Source organism: Sminthopsis crassicaudata, chromosome X, assembly GCF_048593235.1.
Source record: "Sminthopsis crassicaudata isolate SCR6 chromosome X, ASM4859323v1, whole genome shotgun sequence".
Taxonomy (NCBI): domain Eukaryota; kingdom Metazoa; phylum Chordata; class Mammalia; order Dasyuromorphia; family Dasyuridae; genus Sminthopsis; species Sminthopsis crassicaudata.
In genome coordinates, this window is record NC_133623.1 from 43,708,765 (window position 1) to 43,726,951 (window position 18,187).

The 18,187-nt window shown below is 37.8% G+C and overlaps 1 protein-coding gene across 3 annotated transcripts in view; it reads left to right on the forward strand.

The window, feature by feature from the left end:
* Positions 1-18,187, forward strand: part of PABIR2 (PABIR family member 2) — a 38,981-nt gene that overhangs the window by 17,499 nt on the left and 3,295 nt on the right. For all 3 annotated transcript variants that reach the window (XM_074277755.1, XM_074277756.1, XM_074277754.1), the window contains 7 exons: positions 5,113-5,169; positions 5,618-5,661; positions 5,743-5,797; positions 6,112-6,213; positions 6,481-6,569; positions 8,043-8,107; positions 9,685-9,781. In XM_074277755.1, coding sequence (XP_074133856.1) covers positions 5,113-5,169; positions 5,618-5,661; positions 5,743-5,797; positions 6,112-6,213; positions 6,481-6,569; positions 8,043-8,107; positions 9,685-9,781 — 509 coding nt within the window. The remainder of the gene's footprint in view (positions 1-5,112; positions 5,170-5,617; positions 5,662-5,742; positions 5,798-6,111; positions 6,214-6,480; positions 6,570-8,042; positions 8,108-9,684; positions 9,782-18,187) is intronic.

The window sequence follows — 18,187 nt, forward strand, 5'->3', positions numbered from 1 at the left end:
ATTATTTCAAGGCCATTGCGCCTGACCTAGTTATGCTCTGTTTCTTATCTCGAGCCCTTGGGTGAACCAACTCATTGTTATATATTACTCTCATCCCTTACCTCCTTATCTGGTTGCCAGCCAAGCCTTGCCAAACTCCCAACCTAGGTTATTCCTACCACTTGCCTCTTTTGCTTCTTCATATGCTGCTGAACAGAGCTGGAAGACAATACAAAATCGTGCTTACCGCATCTGCTACAAATTTATGTTATTTAATCAACTGGGTCTTTACCACAGCAAGGTAAACATTCTGTTCCATCTCAACGGATCCAGTATCCCACTTTCCACGGCTGTTATTGCAAAATCTCCTCTTTCCATAAGCCTTCCACTGCATCCCCTTCTTTTCAGCTGATGACTTTGTCTTGTACTTCATAGAAAAAAATTGAGAACATTCACTAAGAGCTCCCCCACTAATTTCTCCTTCGCCCTGGTTTTAGATACAGAGGTCCTTCTCTTTGTCAAGACCAATTCCTCTGGATGCATCCTTGATCCCGTCCTCTCACAACTTCCTCATTGCCTCTCTTACCTCCTACCCCTCCCTGTCTATAGGCTCCTTCCCTGCAGCCTGTAAACATACATCCATATTTCCATTCCACCTAAAAAAGTCTCACTAAAACCAACTGTGCCAACAGGTATAATCTCTTTTTTCCTCTTCTCAACTAAACTTTAAAGTGCCATCTATGTTCAGTGCCTCTGCTTGCTCCTCTCACTCTTGTAAATGATATGGCCTCATTATTCAACTGAAACTGCTCTTTCAAAAGTTTTAATTGCCCAATCAAATGGCTTTTTTTCAGTGCTTATTTTTCATGTTCTCTGTACAACATTTAACAATCGTGATCACCTCTTCCCTGATACTTATTTCTCTCTGGATTTTTGTTACATTGCTCTCTCTTCTTTTTCTACCTATCTTCTCCTTCTCTGGCTCCATTGCTAGGTCTTCATCCTTGTCTTGCCCACTCTCTGTGGGCAATCCTCTAAGGTCCTGTTCTGGTTCTTTTTTTTCTCTTTAATGACTTGATCAGCTCCCATGGGTTCAATTATAATCTTTATGATTCCCAGCTCACTCTCTTTCTCTTTCTTCTCCAATCTCATATCACAAACTCTCTCAGCATATGCAGAACAGAAGTCATTATCTTCTACCTCCCAAACTGTCCCCCCCTTGAACTTTCCTATCCCTGATCAGGTCACTGTAATCTGTTCCATCACTGAGGTTCATAACCTCAGTAGCATCCTTAAATTCTCACTTATTCTATGTGGTTAATCAGTTGCTAAATCCTGCCTTTTCTACCTCTAAGATATTTCATGTATCTTCTTTCCAGTTAATCAACAACCCTCATCATCTCTGACTTGGACTATTTTCGATGGCTTCTTAGTAGGTCTTCCTGCCTCAAGTCTGCCCATTCCAGTCCCTCTCCCACTCAATTGTCAGTGTGATTTTCAATGTGATTTTTCACAAAATCTCTCCTTTCTCCTCAACCCCCTGCCACTTAAAAAAAGTCCAGTGACTTCCCAGTACTTCCAAGATCAAATACAAACTCCTCTGACATTTAAAGCTCCCTACATCCTAGTCCCTTCTGATGTTGCCAGTCTTCTTATATTTTATTCCTCTCCACTCCTGCCATGATGGAGCTGCCCTTGCTTATTTGTTATTGCTTCCTCCTGAAGCTCTACTAGCAGCTGGATTCATCCGACCCCAGACCTTCACTAGCTGTGTGACCCTGAGCAAACTGTTTAACCTGTCTCAGTTTCCTCATCCTCATCTAAAAATACAGGATTATTATTATAAGGCCAGAGTTATGAGGATGAAATGAAATAATATTTGTAAAGTATTTTGTAAACCTTAAAGTATGATGTCAATGCTGGCAATTATTGTCTCCCATTTCCAGGCCTTTGTACTGGCTGTCCCCCAGATCTGAATGCTTTCTCTTCTCCCTTCTGATCTAACTTAGTTTCTCTGGCTTCCTTCAAGATTCCCACCTTGTGCAGAAGGCCTCTTTCCTGGTCCCTTCTGTTATTAATGCTTTTTCAAGACTGCTTTCCACCTCCTCTGTAGATCCCTTCTCTGTACCTATTTATAGGTTTTCTCCTCCATTAGAATATAAGCTTCTTGAAGGGGCGGGGATTCAATTTTTCATACGGCCACCAGATAGTTTTCTTTCTTTTTTTCTTTTAAATTACTGTTTTAATTTTCTGGTAAATAATGTTCAAAATTAATCAAAAATGAAACTGATGCCAAATTTACTAGAAATTTTGTTCACCATTTTTAAGACAATCATTCGATTGTATTTTATCTTTGGTGGAAAAAATAGCAAAAACAATAGGCTGTACAAAGAACTACATTGTCAATTTTAGCTCCTTAAGTTTTGCAAATAGATATAAAAATGTGCCAGTATGTCTATCTTCTCAGCTTCTACTCCTTTCCAAGAAAGGTGCAACTTTTAAAATAAATTAAACTAGTATGACCTCATATTTCAAAAATTCTGGCAAACAGAAATAAACAATGCCAGTTCTGTTTTTGAAAGCATGTTTAGAGGCTTTAAACATCTGTAGTAAGAAGTAATACAACACCTAGATTTATGATAAATCACATCCTTAATCTCTTTTCACAAAAAAAATATCTCATGAATAAGGAAATAAAGTAATGATTTACAGGCTCTGCATAATAAAGCTCCTTAACATAAGACATGTTAAAGCATCACCAAAAGTACTTTTTAACCTTCTCTTTTACCATTTCATTTGTTAACAAGACCTGATGATTTTAAACCATATGTAGAATCTGTATAACTCGTTAGTCATTTTTCGTAAGCCCAGGACCACCTCATCCCCATATTCCAATGACTTTCACATTTAAGGCCCTTCCCAAACTGGCTCCAGCCTGATTATACTCTCCTGGGGGTAGCTAAGTGGCACAGTGGGTAGAACACTGGGCCTGAAGTCAGGAGGACTTGAATTCAAATCCAGCCTTAGACACTCAATACTTCCTGGGTGTGTGACCCTTGGCAAGTCATTTAACCCTTACGACCTCAGCAAAAACAAACAAAAAACCCCATTACCCTCATGTATACATTCTTTGGGTCTAAGCAGATTTACCTTGTTACTATTCTTTATAAAAGGCACTCTTAAAAGGCTTCTTCTGGGCCTTTGCTGGCTGTCTTTCATGTCTGGAATATAATTCTTCCTTGCTTTTCCCTCTCAGAATCCCTCATTTCATTCAAAGCTCAGCATCTCTTTTTACATAAGACTTTTACTGATTTCACTAACTGTGCTAGTGCCTCCCCTCACCCCCACCTTTCTTTGATTTATATATACTTCTAGGTGGTCATATTTTCCTATTCCTTAAGGACATGAATGGTTTGATTTTTTTTTTTTTTCTCCCCCCTCCTGGGGATCTTTAGCAATATAAGTTGCTTAATAAATATATGTTGAATGATTGAATAGCTCGTTGGTGTCTGCCTCAAGCTTCCCTCATAGCTGACAAAATAATTCTGCTAAAGCATATGCTTATTCTTCTCTTCTGTTCAAGGGCCTTCATTTGGAGACGATGCAGATTCCTTACATTGGCCTATGAAGCCTCTTACCCTCAGGCTCTAGACCATCTCTCCAGCTTTACTGCAGCCACTTTGTATGCTGTTTCCCAATTTCATATTCCTATCACTTTGCTACCTTGCACATAGTAGTCATTGAATAAATACTTGTCCAATTTGATTGGCTACTTAGAAATGTCACCTGGTTTGGATCACAAGGGACATGGGGTCTGGTGTGTAAGGTGAAAGGTCCTTTTGTCATCGCACCCACTCCCATTTTAAAATAAAAAAGAAAAATGACTTGTTCCAAATCCTACAGATAGTAATTGACAAAGCTAGTGTTTAAATCCAGGTCATTCAACTCCAAAATTAGTGCTCTTTCCATTGCACTTTATAATTAAAGGAAAAAAAAATCTGCATATGTTTTGAAAATAAAAAGCTTTAAAAAAATAAAATTCACATGGTGCTTTACAAAAAAAAAAAATAATTTTTACAAAGTGAAATGTGTTATAGAAAAGAGAGCAACATTGTTTGGTAAAGAGGTGCCTTCATCCGGTATTGGATTCAGACTTCAGATGAGGCACCCTGTAGTGTTCATCTTGATATAGTCCCTGTACTGTCTTGTAGGATATGCTGCATATACTAGGAAAATGATAAATGTCTGAATGTAGCATTTTGACTCTCTCTCTCTCTTTCTCTCTTTCTTTCTTTCTTGCTGAGGCAATTGGAGTTAAGTGACTTGCCCAGGGTCACACAGCTCGGAAGTGTAAAGTGTCTGACATCAGATTTGAACTCGGGTCCTCCTGACTTCAAGGCTGGTGCTCTATCTACTGTACCACCTAGCTGCCCCTGCATTTTGACTTTTCTTACTAGTTTCAATTTTCTTATGATCATACTGTTGTTTCATTACGGTAAGCCACTCCCAAAGAGGGAACTCCCTTGATCAATGAGAATCTGTAACTGATCGGTAGCTGATTTGGGACCATATTGAAGGTCATATTTTAGGTTTGCTAGACTGTATAAACAAAATCTTTTTGATGTAGTATCTGAGTATTTATTTAGAGACTGTTAGGATTGCGTGGATTTTTTACATTCAGAAACCACCAGACTAGACTAACTTATTAGTCTTTTCCCTAGCTTTAATGTATATTGGAACTAAAATGAATAAGAGCAGTCTTTTCTATTTATCCTGTTTAAAAAGTTAGTTATTCTGGGCCAGTTAGGAAGTGGCTATATCCAAGGCTGGAATTTTTTTTTTTTACATCCATTTACATTGGGCTGAATACATTTAGGAAAAGTGGTAAAGTCACTGCTTGTCTTTTAACAGATGGTGCTTTGAGGTTCAGCACCTGGTGTACTTTCCAGAGACCGAATGTATTGCCTCTATGTCCATTAATGTTCAGTGATTTAGAGAGCTGAATTTCTGAGATGTCTGGGTTTTTAAAAATATATGTACACACGAATATAAGAATGCATTGTACATTAATATTGAAAGCAGACTGTTACAATTCATTAAACAGTGAATGTTTTCTTTTGTTTGTTTTCCCAGTTGCTGTCATCTTCTCCTATTCGTATTCCTAGCAGCAGACTTCATCAGATCAAAAGGGTAAATTTTACTTCCATATTCTAAACTTTTTATAAATGATGTTTTGATTTTTATTTTTACTTTAAAATTTTCAACATTCAAAGGTCACCTTACTCTTTTTAACAATTTATTTATATCCTCTCTGTTTAGAATAAGGATGCTTATCCTCTTTTGTAGTTGGAGCCAGAATTCCATCAGAATCTAGGAGATTCTTTTGAATAATTATTTAGGTTAGATAGTTATATAACCCCAAGAGGGAGTCAGGGGTATGTAGCCACATCAGACACAAATGTCTCTCAATATTTGTAGATAAGATGAGGAAATGGAGATTTGGAAATACTTGGCTTTGTTATATGTACTTTTAATTTTTAAGGTCACTTGCTTCAAAATCAAGATAAGGGGGGAGGAAAGTCCTTATGGAAAATTTTATTTATGGTCTTCAAGCCCTGACTATACATTCTATTTTTAGGAAGAAGGAGTAGACCTGATGAACAGAGAAGCTGCCCACGAAAGGTGAGTGATTTCTGAGAATGGGGACTCATCCTTATATGTACCATCCCTAGGGACTGATCAGATTTTTTTTTTGTGTTTCAGGGAGGTGCAGACAGCAATGCAGATAAGCCATTCCTGGGAAGAAAGCTTAAGTTTGGTAAAAAAAAATAAAAAAAAATTGCAAGTCTGATTTGAAAAGTAGCTTTTTAAAAAACCACTTCAGTTATTCATTGGCTCTCTTCATTTGTCCATACACTTTTATATGCCTTTCATTTCTAAAATTATAGCAGTTCTTATCTAAAGGAACACAGGTTTAAATAAATACAGGAAGCCTTTTGTGGATCTGCACATTTATGTGTTCTAAAAATCTAAGTATGATAGTTCTGAAAGCAAACATAATACTTTGTGATTTATTTCTAGAGTAGGGATGTGCTCTGTTATTATAAGTGGATGACATGTTTTTGTTTACAGAGTGATAATGACTTTGACAAATCAGAGAAATCATCTTCTCCTAAGAGAATTGACTTCGTCCCAGTTTCTCCAGCACCATCACCCACTAGAGGAATAGGAAAGGTAGGAACATTGAAGAGACTTAAAAAATAGCTGCAAATGCCTGTCTCACATACCCCAAACTATTATTTGTTTAAAAGAGGAAAGGGGAAGGGGGAATCCTCTGCTTTCAGCTGATGATGTGAAAGGAAATTAATAGTCATTTAAAATATACTCAGAAACTTATGTTAACACCTATGTGATCCTAAGCACTTCACTGTAGATGATTTAAAAAGAATGCTTTTTAAAATGGGGCTCTAGAATTTTATTAATACTAACTTTTTTCCCTAGCAATGTTTTTCACCATCCTTACAAATGTTTGTGAGTAGCAATGGGCTACCTCCAAGTCCTATTCCCAGTCCAACAAGACGATTTTCAAAGTAAGTGAACTTGCTTTCTAAATATTATTTAATTCAGTAACTTAGCTTCACAAGCAACCTTTAAATTGGATATTATTAGGTAGGACTGATATTTGTATAGATGAAGATAAGGATTTTTAAAAATTTTAGGCATTTTAATAGCTTATCACAAGGAATATTTTATAGGTTTTTTTTTTTTTTTTTTTTTTTTAAATCAATTGTCCCTTTTCTTGTTTAATTCCTTGAAAACCTTTGCTTTTCCACAGAATGTGTCCTGTTATGAATGGGAAAAATCATATTCCTCATATACATTTCCCTTGGAAAGCCAGCACATAGGAATTAGTGTTTCCCCCTATCCTGGGCCACTTTCATCTTTTTTGGGTCTTGGACCCCTGGGGCAGTCAGTTTGATGAAGCCTATGGACTCCTCAGTATTATATTTTTTAAATGCATAAAATAAATTCTAAATATAACCAACTATAGTGAAATCAAGTCCCTTCTCTCTGTCTCCTTCTGTTTCTGTCTATCTGTCTCTTTTCTTTTTCCATATTTATACACACACACACACACACACACACACACACACACACACACACACACACACACACACACATTTTAAGTTTTGGTACCCGGGTTAGGAACCCCCACCCAACATTGGTACCATCATAGGATTCTGCTACAGGTTTTGAAAATAAAGTAAAATTAGTTTCACTCCAGTAGATGGAATCCTGGTGTAGTGGAAAAAACAACGAGCCAGAACTCAGAAGGCCCATTTTGGAGTCCCTGTGCTATTAGGAAACTAGCTGTGTGACCTGAATTTTTCTGTTCCTCTGTTTCCTTGTCTATATAATAAGAGAGTTGGACTAGTTTATTTCAAAGGTCCCTTCCAGCTCAAATGTTCTATTGATTGATTTTGTTGCTTTGGTAAAAGAGTAATCTGATCTCTTTTAAAATGATTCTTCTGTCCTGTGCAGTATTTACTTTTATGTGATTAATTGAATGGTTTCCATGATCTTTGGATCTGAAACCCTGTAAAGTGGCATACTCTTTTTAAGAGTAATCCGAGACAGTCTCAAAGCCTCATTGTGGAAATAGCCATTTGTACCACCATTCTGGAACCTGGAGGAAAACCTAAAAGTTGAGAGACTGTGGTAGCCACCCTAAGAAAATGAAGTGAAATAATTTAAGCAAGATAGAGCTGAGTAATGACTTCTCTTTTAGATTGTCTTGTCTTGCTGCCAGCCTTTAGATCAGACTTCAGAACTGGCTTTTTTCCCTTTTTTCCCCATTATGTACTGTCTTTTCAGGAAAAATGGCCTGCCAGTAGTGCAGGTGGTATTTGCATTGCACAGGACTGTTATTCTAGGATACCAAAATTGGGGTTGCATGGAGCTTCAGAATCGGAATCTTTTTGTGGGCTTTTAAAACTATTTATCTTGTACCTTGGAAGTACTTCAAGTCTTTCTGATGCCAATGTTTTAACTTTATATTTTAGCAGAAGAAGTCAAAGTCCAATCAACTGTATTAGACCCAGTGTTCTTGGTCCTATTAAGAGGAAAGGTATGCGGGGATGTTTGTGATATTGTAAAACTTAGTTTATTTTGAGCTAGAAATGAGATTTCCTGTCTCTCAAAGTATTTCAAGATGGAATCTCCTCCTCAAAGAAATGTTTATTTTTCTTACAAGCATGATTATAAAATCTGAATTCTGTAGATTATCTTTGGGATATTTTCTCATCAATCTGTATCCAGATTGGTTATTTATTCATTTATCTATGTTTAATCATTATATGCTAAAGAGATTGTAGTTTGTAAATTATAGAACCATGTTCTAGAAAGTAAAATACAGAAAAGTAGCCCTGATTGCTTTTTGTTTTCCAAAGTTATTCAGAGACCTTTATTTATGGGTATTTGATTTCTTTCAGGGACCTTGTGAGAATCTTGAAGAATTATTTTTGGAATATGTTAAGGAGAGGTTCCATTTGAGTATTAAAATTATGCTTTGCAGGATGGAATATGTTTAATCTGGGTCCCATTTTCATGTTCCATTTCAGAGCTACTCCAAATTAGGACAGCAGGGGGAACTCTTCATACAAGTTAGGCGTTCCATTGAAGGGAACATTTTCAAAATGAAGAGTAGATTTTAAAATGAAATATTATCAGTTAAAGACAAGAAAAACATGGACCTTAATGAGTTCCCATGACTTGGAATAGCTACAGAAAAAATAGAACATGAATTGACATTTATTAGAAAAAGTGAACTTTTTTGTTTGTTGGTTTGTTTTTACTCTGGGAATGTTTAAAAATTTCAAGCTTTGAGTTATACATTTCTTGCTGAAATACAGATCGATCCGTGACCGATACTGATTGATGATGAAGAAATTTGTTTTTTTTGTTTTTAAGTCTCAGGCTTTTCGTGTGTGAATTTATTTTGAAAAAGACACTGTATTACTGAATTATTTTCTATTTTTGTATTTTAGTGGCAAAGTTAGTATGAAGTAAAGTGTTTTTGTGATCAGTTTTGATAAAATTTAGAACAGCTAAATGACAGTATTTATATTTGTGTGTGTGTCTGTGGGGGATTGTATGTATTTATAGATATATTTATTTATCTTACCCTTCCTTTAAAAATAGCAAAGAGTTTGACTACTTTTAAAATTATATTTTTGGTTATTTTCAGTATTATACTAAGCAATTTAAAATACATATATATAAATTGAACCAACTATGCCATTTTGGACCTGTATACAGTATACTATACATATAGTATTCGGCATTCTTTGCCAGTTACTTACTATTTATTGTGGTCTTCATATTCTGCAAATGTTTCTCGATGCTATGGTTAGTCTTGATCCAGTCTTCATGATGGAACCAGTGAGCTGTTCTTTTAAGGCCCCCCTTCCCCAAACTTATCTGTAACAAATTACATAAAATCAATGGAAAATTTTCAGGACTGTCAGCCCTGACATTAATTGACATTAGGATTTTCTTTGCTGAGTACATGCTGAAATTACTATGCATGGAAAAAATATTGCTAGCTTTAATTTAAAAAAAACCCCCAAAATCCAATAACACCCAAATTAAGCAACAACTACATATATTTTACAATTCTTTTTTTTTTTTTTTTCCTTGTTTTAGGTGAAATGGAAACTGAAAGTCAGCCAAAGAGACTCTTTCAAGGCATTACTACTATGCTTTCTCCTGATATTACGAATTTGACAGATCTCAGTTCATGGTAAAAAAAAAAAAAAAAAAAAAAGTGTAGGGGAGTGACAATAAGGGAGGGGATAAGAAAAATATGAATGATTATTTGTATTATAATTATTGACAATTAATTAATTAGGCTATAGCCCATTTAAAATAGATTATGTTGAAAATAATCTAAAATTGCCTTAAACCCACTGAAAAGATATTCAGTTATAAATGCTGATGGAGGGGAATTTTCCATGCAGGCATGGGTGACATAAAAGATAATTCAAAAGTCTTGTGTACTTCCCTTTGGTATGCATGTTTCTAATTTTATTACACTCACTTTCATGCCCAACTCTGACCTCCTATTAGCTCAATACCCCTCCACCCCCCTCCAAATTTGGCTGTGTGGGAGGGAGTTGACCCTACATACCAATCAGATAGGGAAACTCTGGGGATGGGAGGAAAAGATACTGAGTTGTTCTGGCTTTGCTGTGCCTGATGATCTTATTCTATGTGTTTCATTTTGTAAAAAAAAAATTTTTTGTCAATATTTTACACGACAGGGAAAACCCAAATTCTCTGATATGGTTTCTTTAAATACTGTTACCCAAATTTTTATATAAAATCTTTAAGTTATTCTAATAATATTTAAAAAAAATTTTTTTTTAAAGTAAACCTTTCTAGCCCCTTAGGGAATATTATCATAAATACTTTTAAACTTTTTTTTTTTTTTTCCTTTATTTGGCTGTGGAAAAAAACAAAAAAAAAACTTTCTCCTCCTGGCCAGGAATTGCCGATCAATTAATGACAAGATGTTACTTTTAATTTCCCAGAAGCTCAGAAGGGCAGAGGCTGCTACTGCCAATAACACTTTCCTTCCTGCTAGCAAATGGGGGTGTGTGGAGGAGAGTGGGATTGGGGTTGGGGCAGTATTGACTGATTTGGAAAACATCCAGGTAATGTTTTGAGATCTGTTCTGGCTTTTCCTGTCCTACACAGAATTGTATTTTGCCCCTTCAGAACTATAAGAGTAAAATCCAGCACTTTACAACAACAGGTCTTTTCAAAAAGCCTCTAAAGGCACTTTATTTTGGAAACATTTTTAAAACCTGTTAAATGGCATTTCCAGGCCATTCCTAATTTGTGAGTCATTTACGCACTTTTCACTTAAGTTTATGGTTGGGGAACTTGTGACTTGTTTGCCATAGTTTGTTAACTTAACTCCCTCCAGTGATTAATCCTGTTCTCATTTAGGCACATGTCTGTCCTGGACTGTTCTGGCCAATTTTGTCTCTCTTCTCTTTTCCTTCCCATTTATCTTGTCTGTCCTTGATAATTGTGCACTAATTTTGGTACTGAATGACTTTCCAGGCAATAGGCAGAGATGCTGCTAAAGATCATGGAGAAAATAGGTTGCCGAAACTGTCAATTCTGTTTATGTTGTTCATTTTAAAAAGAGGAGGAGGAGGAGGAAGATGTTTCCTGCAGCTACATGGCTGAAGATAAATCATCTTGCGTAGACTCTAATTAATGAGGTGCTAGTCAGGAAATAATTCTGGCAAGTGAAAGACACTTTACAAACACTATGTGAAAACATTTTTTAAAAAGCCAGGACCAAGCCCCAAGGAATATTCACTGCAATATTCCAGTAGGCTCAAACAAATAGGTGCTGGTAGCTCTCTTTATGGAAACTGGAAGGTTTCCATAAATCATACCATGAGTTCTGCCACTGAGGTGCAGGCTCTTTTTGAGGGCACTAGCAAAGCACTACAGTGATCTTGGGGGAGGACATGGACAGTGATGTTGTCCCTGTTCCCATGTGCTCCCAAATCTACCAGTTTTGTTTTGGGGCTTTGAAATGGCTGGTAATAGCAAACACCATATCTGTATATGACATCAGTGAGAATTATGGTATCTCTTGGTCTCGGCCTTTTAGAAGGCTTATTCTCACAAGAATAGAGTGAAGTGGAACTTAATTACAATCCAGTAAAAATCAGATCTTGCTGCATAAGACCTGAAAATCTTTCAGATTTTGTTTATCTTTAGCCCATCTTTAAGTACTTAGCATTTTCCTTTTGTGGAAAGGGCTGGGCATACATCTATAGCTTAAGGATTGCCATGTCTTGAGATTCCTACAAAGCCTAGTTGATTCTAAATTCATACTGTTGCTTAGACATTTACAGCTGGAACCCAGTGATTGTAAATCTTGGAATCGTCTTTCTGTGGGTTCTCCATCCTGCTCTGCAGGGGATTTTTTCAATCTTTGTGATGAGATTGCATTGATCAGATATTTATATTTTTGGAAATAGAAACAGAAACGAGGACCAGGTGGTTTTTGGGGCCTCATGGCAAGGAAATCCATACTACTTAACAAAATTAAGGCAAGGGGTTATTTGGTATTAACTTTTCTGGGCTGGGGCAATGGGAGTCAGGGTAAAATAACTGTAAGAATTAACAGTTCCTCCCTCATCTCAGTATTTCTATTTTTCGCAAATCAAATGAAGACAAAGAAAGTTTTTTTTTTAAATAGTTAAATGGAAAACCAACCATATTTTTTCATTTTCTTTCCATGTCTCACAGCCTGAATACTTAGATGTATGTTTGTTCAACCACTGTAGCCTTACTATTTTATGTAAGATTAAGGTTTATACCACATATCTGTAGCTCCTAATATCTTTGTGATGAATATGAAAAAGTCAAGTTTCGGTGTACACACATTTGTCTTATTGTTATACATGTTTAAGGGACCATGGTGTGTCAAGTGCTATTGGGACTGCATAATGAACGTGCCCTCTGCTTTGTGGTTTCTAACTAATTGTCTCTCAGCTTCTTTCTACTTGATGAAAATTCTTAAATCTGTGTCTCTAAGGACAAGGCAGAAATGGTACCTACCCTCTATGTATGTTCCTTTCTTAATTTGAATATTATTAACATTTGCATTTGCTCTTTACCTGATCCTGTGTTGTATTTCAGCTCTTTTTGTTTGTTAAAAAGTCTTTCCCTACTTCATTTCCCAGGAATACATATACATTTATGGTGCCATCTGTACCAGTGTAGCATAAGGGTTTTCAGCACTAACAAAATGATGCTAAAAATTCTTCTATGTTAAAAGAATATCCCCTAGATTTTCCTACCCATCACATTGGAAATAATGTAGTGTGTGGTGTGTGTGTGTGTGTGTGTGTGTGTGTGTGTGTGTGTGTGTGTGTGTGTGTTAGATTTTTTTTCTTTGCATTTGCAAAATGAGTTTGTACTGAATGTATATGCAACGTGTGCCTAAAATGTTTATAGAACAATTTAGGCACAATCTGTATCTTATTTAACAAAATCAGAGCACAAACTAAATGATTTATTTCTAAGAGCTTTACGAGCTTTGTTGAGACATCTCTCTCTGCTGATGTTTTTTGCTTGGGGCAAAAATATCTCCCTCCCCAGCAAATCTGTCTGAAGATGGTCAGTTGTAAATGTGAACATCTTAAGCATTCTAAGGAACAACAACTCTGTGGCTTCTAAGGGCCAGACAGTGGCAGGACCTGGGGCATGTGCCAGCCTGGGGGGGGGGGGGGACAGTGTGGCAACAATGAGAAGAGACATAGCGAAGATGCCAGAGGTAGAACTGGAAAGAACCAATAGAGGATTTTTAGTGAAATTGGGGATTTAGAAAAGAGGAAAAAAATGAACTGATTGAGAGGGGCAAGCGGGGGAGTGGGGCAGGGTGTTGACTGGTTTTAAGAGCAAAGTCAGGGAAGAGAAAGGGGAAATGAGACTCTGGATGAGCAGGCTAAGGTGCTGAGCAAGAATTAGGTAAGGATTCTTAGGGACAGAGCCTGCAGGACCCTGAATATGTCATACCTCACCCCCCAGCCTCCAGTGGAATTACCAAATAGCAGCGATGAGGGCGGGCACTTCAATTGGAGTGTGAGTGTTATGGAGTGGACAAATGCCATTTGGAGAGACTAGAAAGTGAGGAAAAGCCCAGGAGAAGATCCCTTCCCCATCCCTCCTTTTAAAGCATAATGACATTATTAAAGATAAAGAGAGCAGAAATATAAGTAAGGCAAAAGTTACCAGGATACTCCTATGTAAGTATTTTATTTGAAATGCCGCCTGAGGGTGGAGAGTGGGTTATGTATATGTATGTTCACGCCCACCATTTTGGTAGCACCTTCAGTAGCACTGACTAAATGTTTTCAAAAGCCCATTTGGAGTGAATGTCTGTCTTCCTAGAGAGATCTCCCGAAAATTACTTAAGACTATACAGTTGTTAGCCCTGAATAATCCAGAGTAAGTACATCGATGGTGCTGAAGCTCAGCCCTTCCTTTTTCTTCAGGTAGGATGTATTGTCACAAATCCTACGGGAAGCTCCCTTGAAGTTCCATTTGGAAACTTCAACTGGTATAGATCAAAATAGCTTGGCTACCTCCAGGTGTAAATTGTGAGCATATACAATGTCTTCTAAGCCCCTTCTGAGTGCAGTTGAAAGTGGTAGCAGTGAAACCCTGGATGGCCTGGATTTTGATTATTTTTGAAGCTCTTAACTTGTATATGCATTCTGATAGTTCACAGCAACTGCTCCTAATTTTAGGGAGTTGGAGTTGGGATATTTTTATGTGTTGGGATCTGGATCTGTAAAATTGGGAGCTTTAAGAGCTTTGAATCAGGAATCAGAGGACCCAGATTCAAATCCCTCTTTCATTCACTTGCTCTATCTACTTGGAGACGTCCCTTCTCTCTGGACCCTCACTTCCTCACCTGTCTGGAAGTCCTTTCCAGATGGAAGCCCCAGATCTCAGGAAGTGAACTAGAACTTTACTTAGAGAATTGTCCTAAGCATGTCTATGGAAGACCTACCCTCAGAGCAAAGTCCTTTGGGGATTTCAGGAGTTAAGTCCCACAGGTGAAACCCCAAATGGATTTATCACAGATTCAGTCTTAGAAACAGCACAGTTCCAGCGTACACACCTGCTGTAGCACAGCTTATTGCTTTCAAGGATATGGTGCAAAAAAGGGCTCAGCCATCTAGAGTGGCAGTATGAGTCATCTCGAAAGCCTTCATTTTGTTGCTATCCGGCTCAGGTATTTTAATTTCATTTACTTTTCACCCTTGGGGGCTTTTTTAGGCATAAGTCATAAATGAAGGGGGGAAAAGCCTCCTTGCTATTTTTGAGGTTCTCTGATTGCCTGCTTATATGTATTCAGCATTTGGCGGCTGGAATAAATTAATCAACTTTTACATGAAGTTTACTGATTAGCCAGTTTGTGAATTCCTAAGCTCTTTACCTTTCCTTTCCTCTCTCTGGGGCTTGGCCAAGGTATTTATGGGGCTGTTGCTCATTAGCACCTTCTTCAGAGAAGGATCAGGACAGGGAGAGAAGGGGAAAGTCAAATCAGATAATTGGGTTGTTTGTAGTCCTGGTCAAAGGTTAGCATTATGATTATTAGATAATGACTTTTTAAAAAAAGTCATAATTTATAGATTTCATTGATATTCATTTTTCCTTTTTAATGATTAAAATAACTATACTCAGCTTTTCTCTCTCTTTATTTGGCAGTTGGGGGACACGTTAAACAGAAGTAGGGACTGAAAATCATCTTGCCAGAGCTGCCTTTATACAATTACCAAAATGTAGTGTGATGTGCAGAAAGCGCTGTGCTGGGCGTTGGTGTCTATAGCTGTCTGGGGGCCCAAGATGCAAGGTGGGGGTGAGGGGATGTGCAGTGAGCAGATTGCTGGATTTAGTCAAAGGCCTGGCTTCCAAGGCCACTTCTGCCACTCCCTGTGTGCTTATCTTTGTGGCCTCTGACAAATTACTGAGCCTTGATGGGTCCCAGTTTCCTTTTCTGTGAAATTAGGGAAGGGGACTAGTAGGGATGGTAGGTGACCTCCTGGATCTAGGATCACAGAAGCTGGCTTGGAGGCCCCATTCTGAGGCTGCTACCTGGTTGACCTTGGTCTGAGGTGGGGAGAACCATGGAGGCAAGTCCTTTCCTCTTTCTTGGTCTCAGTTTTTTCCTCTGTGAAATTCTGAGGAGGTTGAATGAAATGGCTTCTGGGTTTCCATCTAGTTGGAAATCTATGATTTTGCAACAGAAAAAGTTTTGGTACAATACATATTTTAACTTAGTGAAAACATCCCATGAAAGATTTCTCAAAGTCACAATTTGCAAATTGCAGTAAATGAAATAAGTGGCAAGAGCTATGCCATCTGTAGCAATTCTTCCACAAGTGGAGATCAGAGGTCTGGCTTCTTTGATTCAATATTAAGAAAGAAATTGCCAAAACTACATAAGATTGTATTCCCCCAGCTTTCTGGAAAGCTTCTCTATTAGTGAGCTTCTTTTGAGTAAGTAATAAACAGTGCTAGCAGAAAGATTTCTCTGTAGGAGTGAAATTAAATGTTTTGAATGGGTGCTGGCTTTATTTGAGCAAATGAGAGCGTTACAAGTGGTATCTTTTAACCTGGTACAAATCTACAGTTAACTTCTATTTCTATTCGGATTATCCAGGTAGTAGCCAATTTTTAATGTGAGCCTACTCTGTCTCTGCCACGTAGCCGGGGCCGACCGCTCTCTCACGCTGCTCAGCCAGTATGTGCCCTAGGAATGCAAGCTGATTTTTAGCCGAGGCAAAAAAATGCCCTATCCTAGTCAAATAAAAGCAATTTTTGGATTTCCATAGGGAGGAAAGGGTGGTTTCTATTTGTACATCTGCTTTTTTCGGGTAGTGTAAATAACTGTGTTGACTATATTCTTATTCCAGTCAATTCAGTTCACCACTTATCTTACACGGTGAAAAAAAAAAAGTCTTTGAACCAGCTCAATTTTCCCCTATTTCCTCCACTTAAAAGCGCTTTTAGGAATGATGGATTTGAAGGCAGTGGGCTTTAAAAACCTAAATATATACAGTGGCAGTACTGTGTGAGTACTGGATTAGAGAAGTGTTTTTTGGCTTTTTTTTATTTTTTAAAGTCTGTTAACTCCCTTAGTTTCTTTTGGCTTTTTCCCTAAGGAAAGTTGAATTTTTTTCCAGGTTCAGAGCCTCTTGGCTTTTTTTTATACATTTATATAGAAATACAGTAAGATCCTATTTGCATAGTCTTTTATAACTTGAATAAAGTTAGCTTGCATTGTTATGATTTTGAACATCTAGATAGTCCTTTTATGCCACATTTCGATCTCCTGTGGTTAAGTTTTGTGCTCAGTTATGGACAGAAACCACTTTCTTTTGAATCTATACATTTCATACAGCAGTTTTTAAAAAGGTGGCTAGGTATTTTTGGATTAGTTTAACTTTTAAATGATAAAATTAGCATTTAAATCTAGGTGCTCACCACCTCTCCTCCTCAACTCCCTCCTTCTCCCTAATTTTCCTGTTATTGTTGAAGGTACCACCATCTTGCTGTTTACCCAAGTGTCTTCCTCAGTGCCTCCCTTTCATACCCACTATTCAAGAAATTGCTGGGGCTTGTCTCGTCTACCTTTGTAACATCTCTTGCCTGTTCCTCCCTCTCTTCTCGTATGCTGCTGCCATTCTGGTGCACTTGTTATTGCCTCACCTGGACTATTGCTATGGGCTCCTGGTCACCTTCTCTTTCTCTAGTCTCTTCCTCACTGCAGTCCTTCCTCTACTAAGCTGCCAATTGATTTTTCTAAAGTGAAGGGCTCATCATGTCCCTATTTCTCTTAGTCATAAAGCTGCAGTGGCTCCCTATCACCTCTATAGACTAATCAGGATCAGATCTTCCATTTTGCCTTTTAAAACTCTTCATTACCTGGCTCCCTTTCCTTCCCCTCTGGGGGCAACCTTTCTCCTCCACATACTCTCCAATTCAGTGACCCTGACTTCCTTTGCTCTTCTTCATCTCCTCCATTCAGCCATTCTCTCAAATTGCCCCCATATCTTCTGACTTCCGTGGCTTCCTTCTCAGGTAAACTCCCACTTTCTGCAAGAAGCCTTTCCTGATCATCTCTTGGGCCTTCCCTTTGCTGATTATCTTGAATTTCTCCTTGATATATTTATTTTGTACATAGCAGTTTGCATGTTGACTCCCCCTTTTTTAGATTGGGAACTCCTTGAGACCAAGGACTGTTTTTTGCACAACACAGTAGGGGCTTAATAAATGCTAGGTGACTGACTGACCTACGATTTTATGGGTATAGCTAATTCCAGGGTGAAGACACTCCCTGTATCAACACAGCTTGGTACCTTCTTAACAACTAGCATCAGAGTACCGAGGTTAAGTGACTTTTGCCAGGGGTTTGTGTCAGCCAATATTGGTCTGAGGTGACACTTGAACTTTGGTTTTTCTGGCTCAGTGGTCACCTCTCTGTGTCCCCGTGACACCATACTGCCTCTTCAAGACTGACAATCATGTTTCAAAATAGAAACTAGTTTGTGTGAAAGATTTGGGGAATAGTAATAACCTGCTACTAGCAGGCTCAATTAAC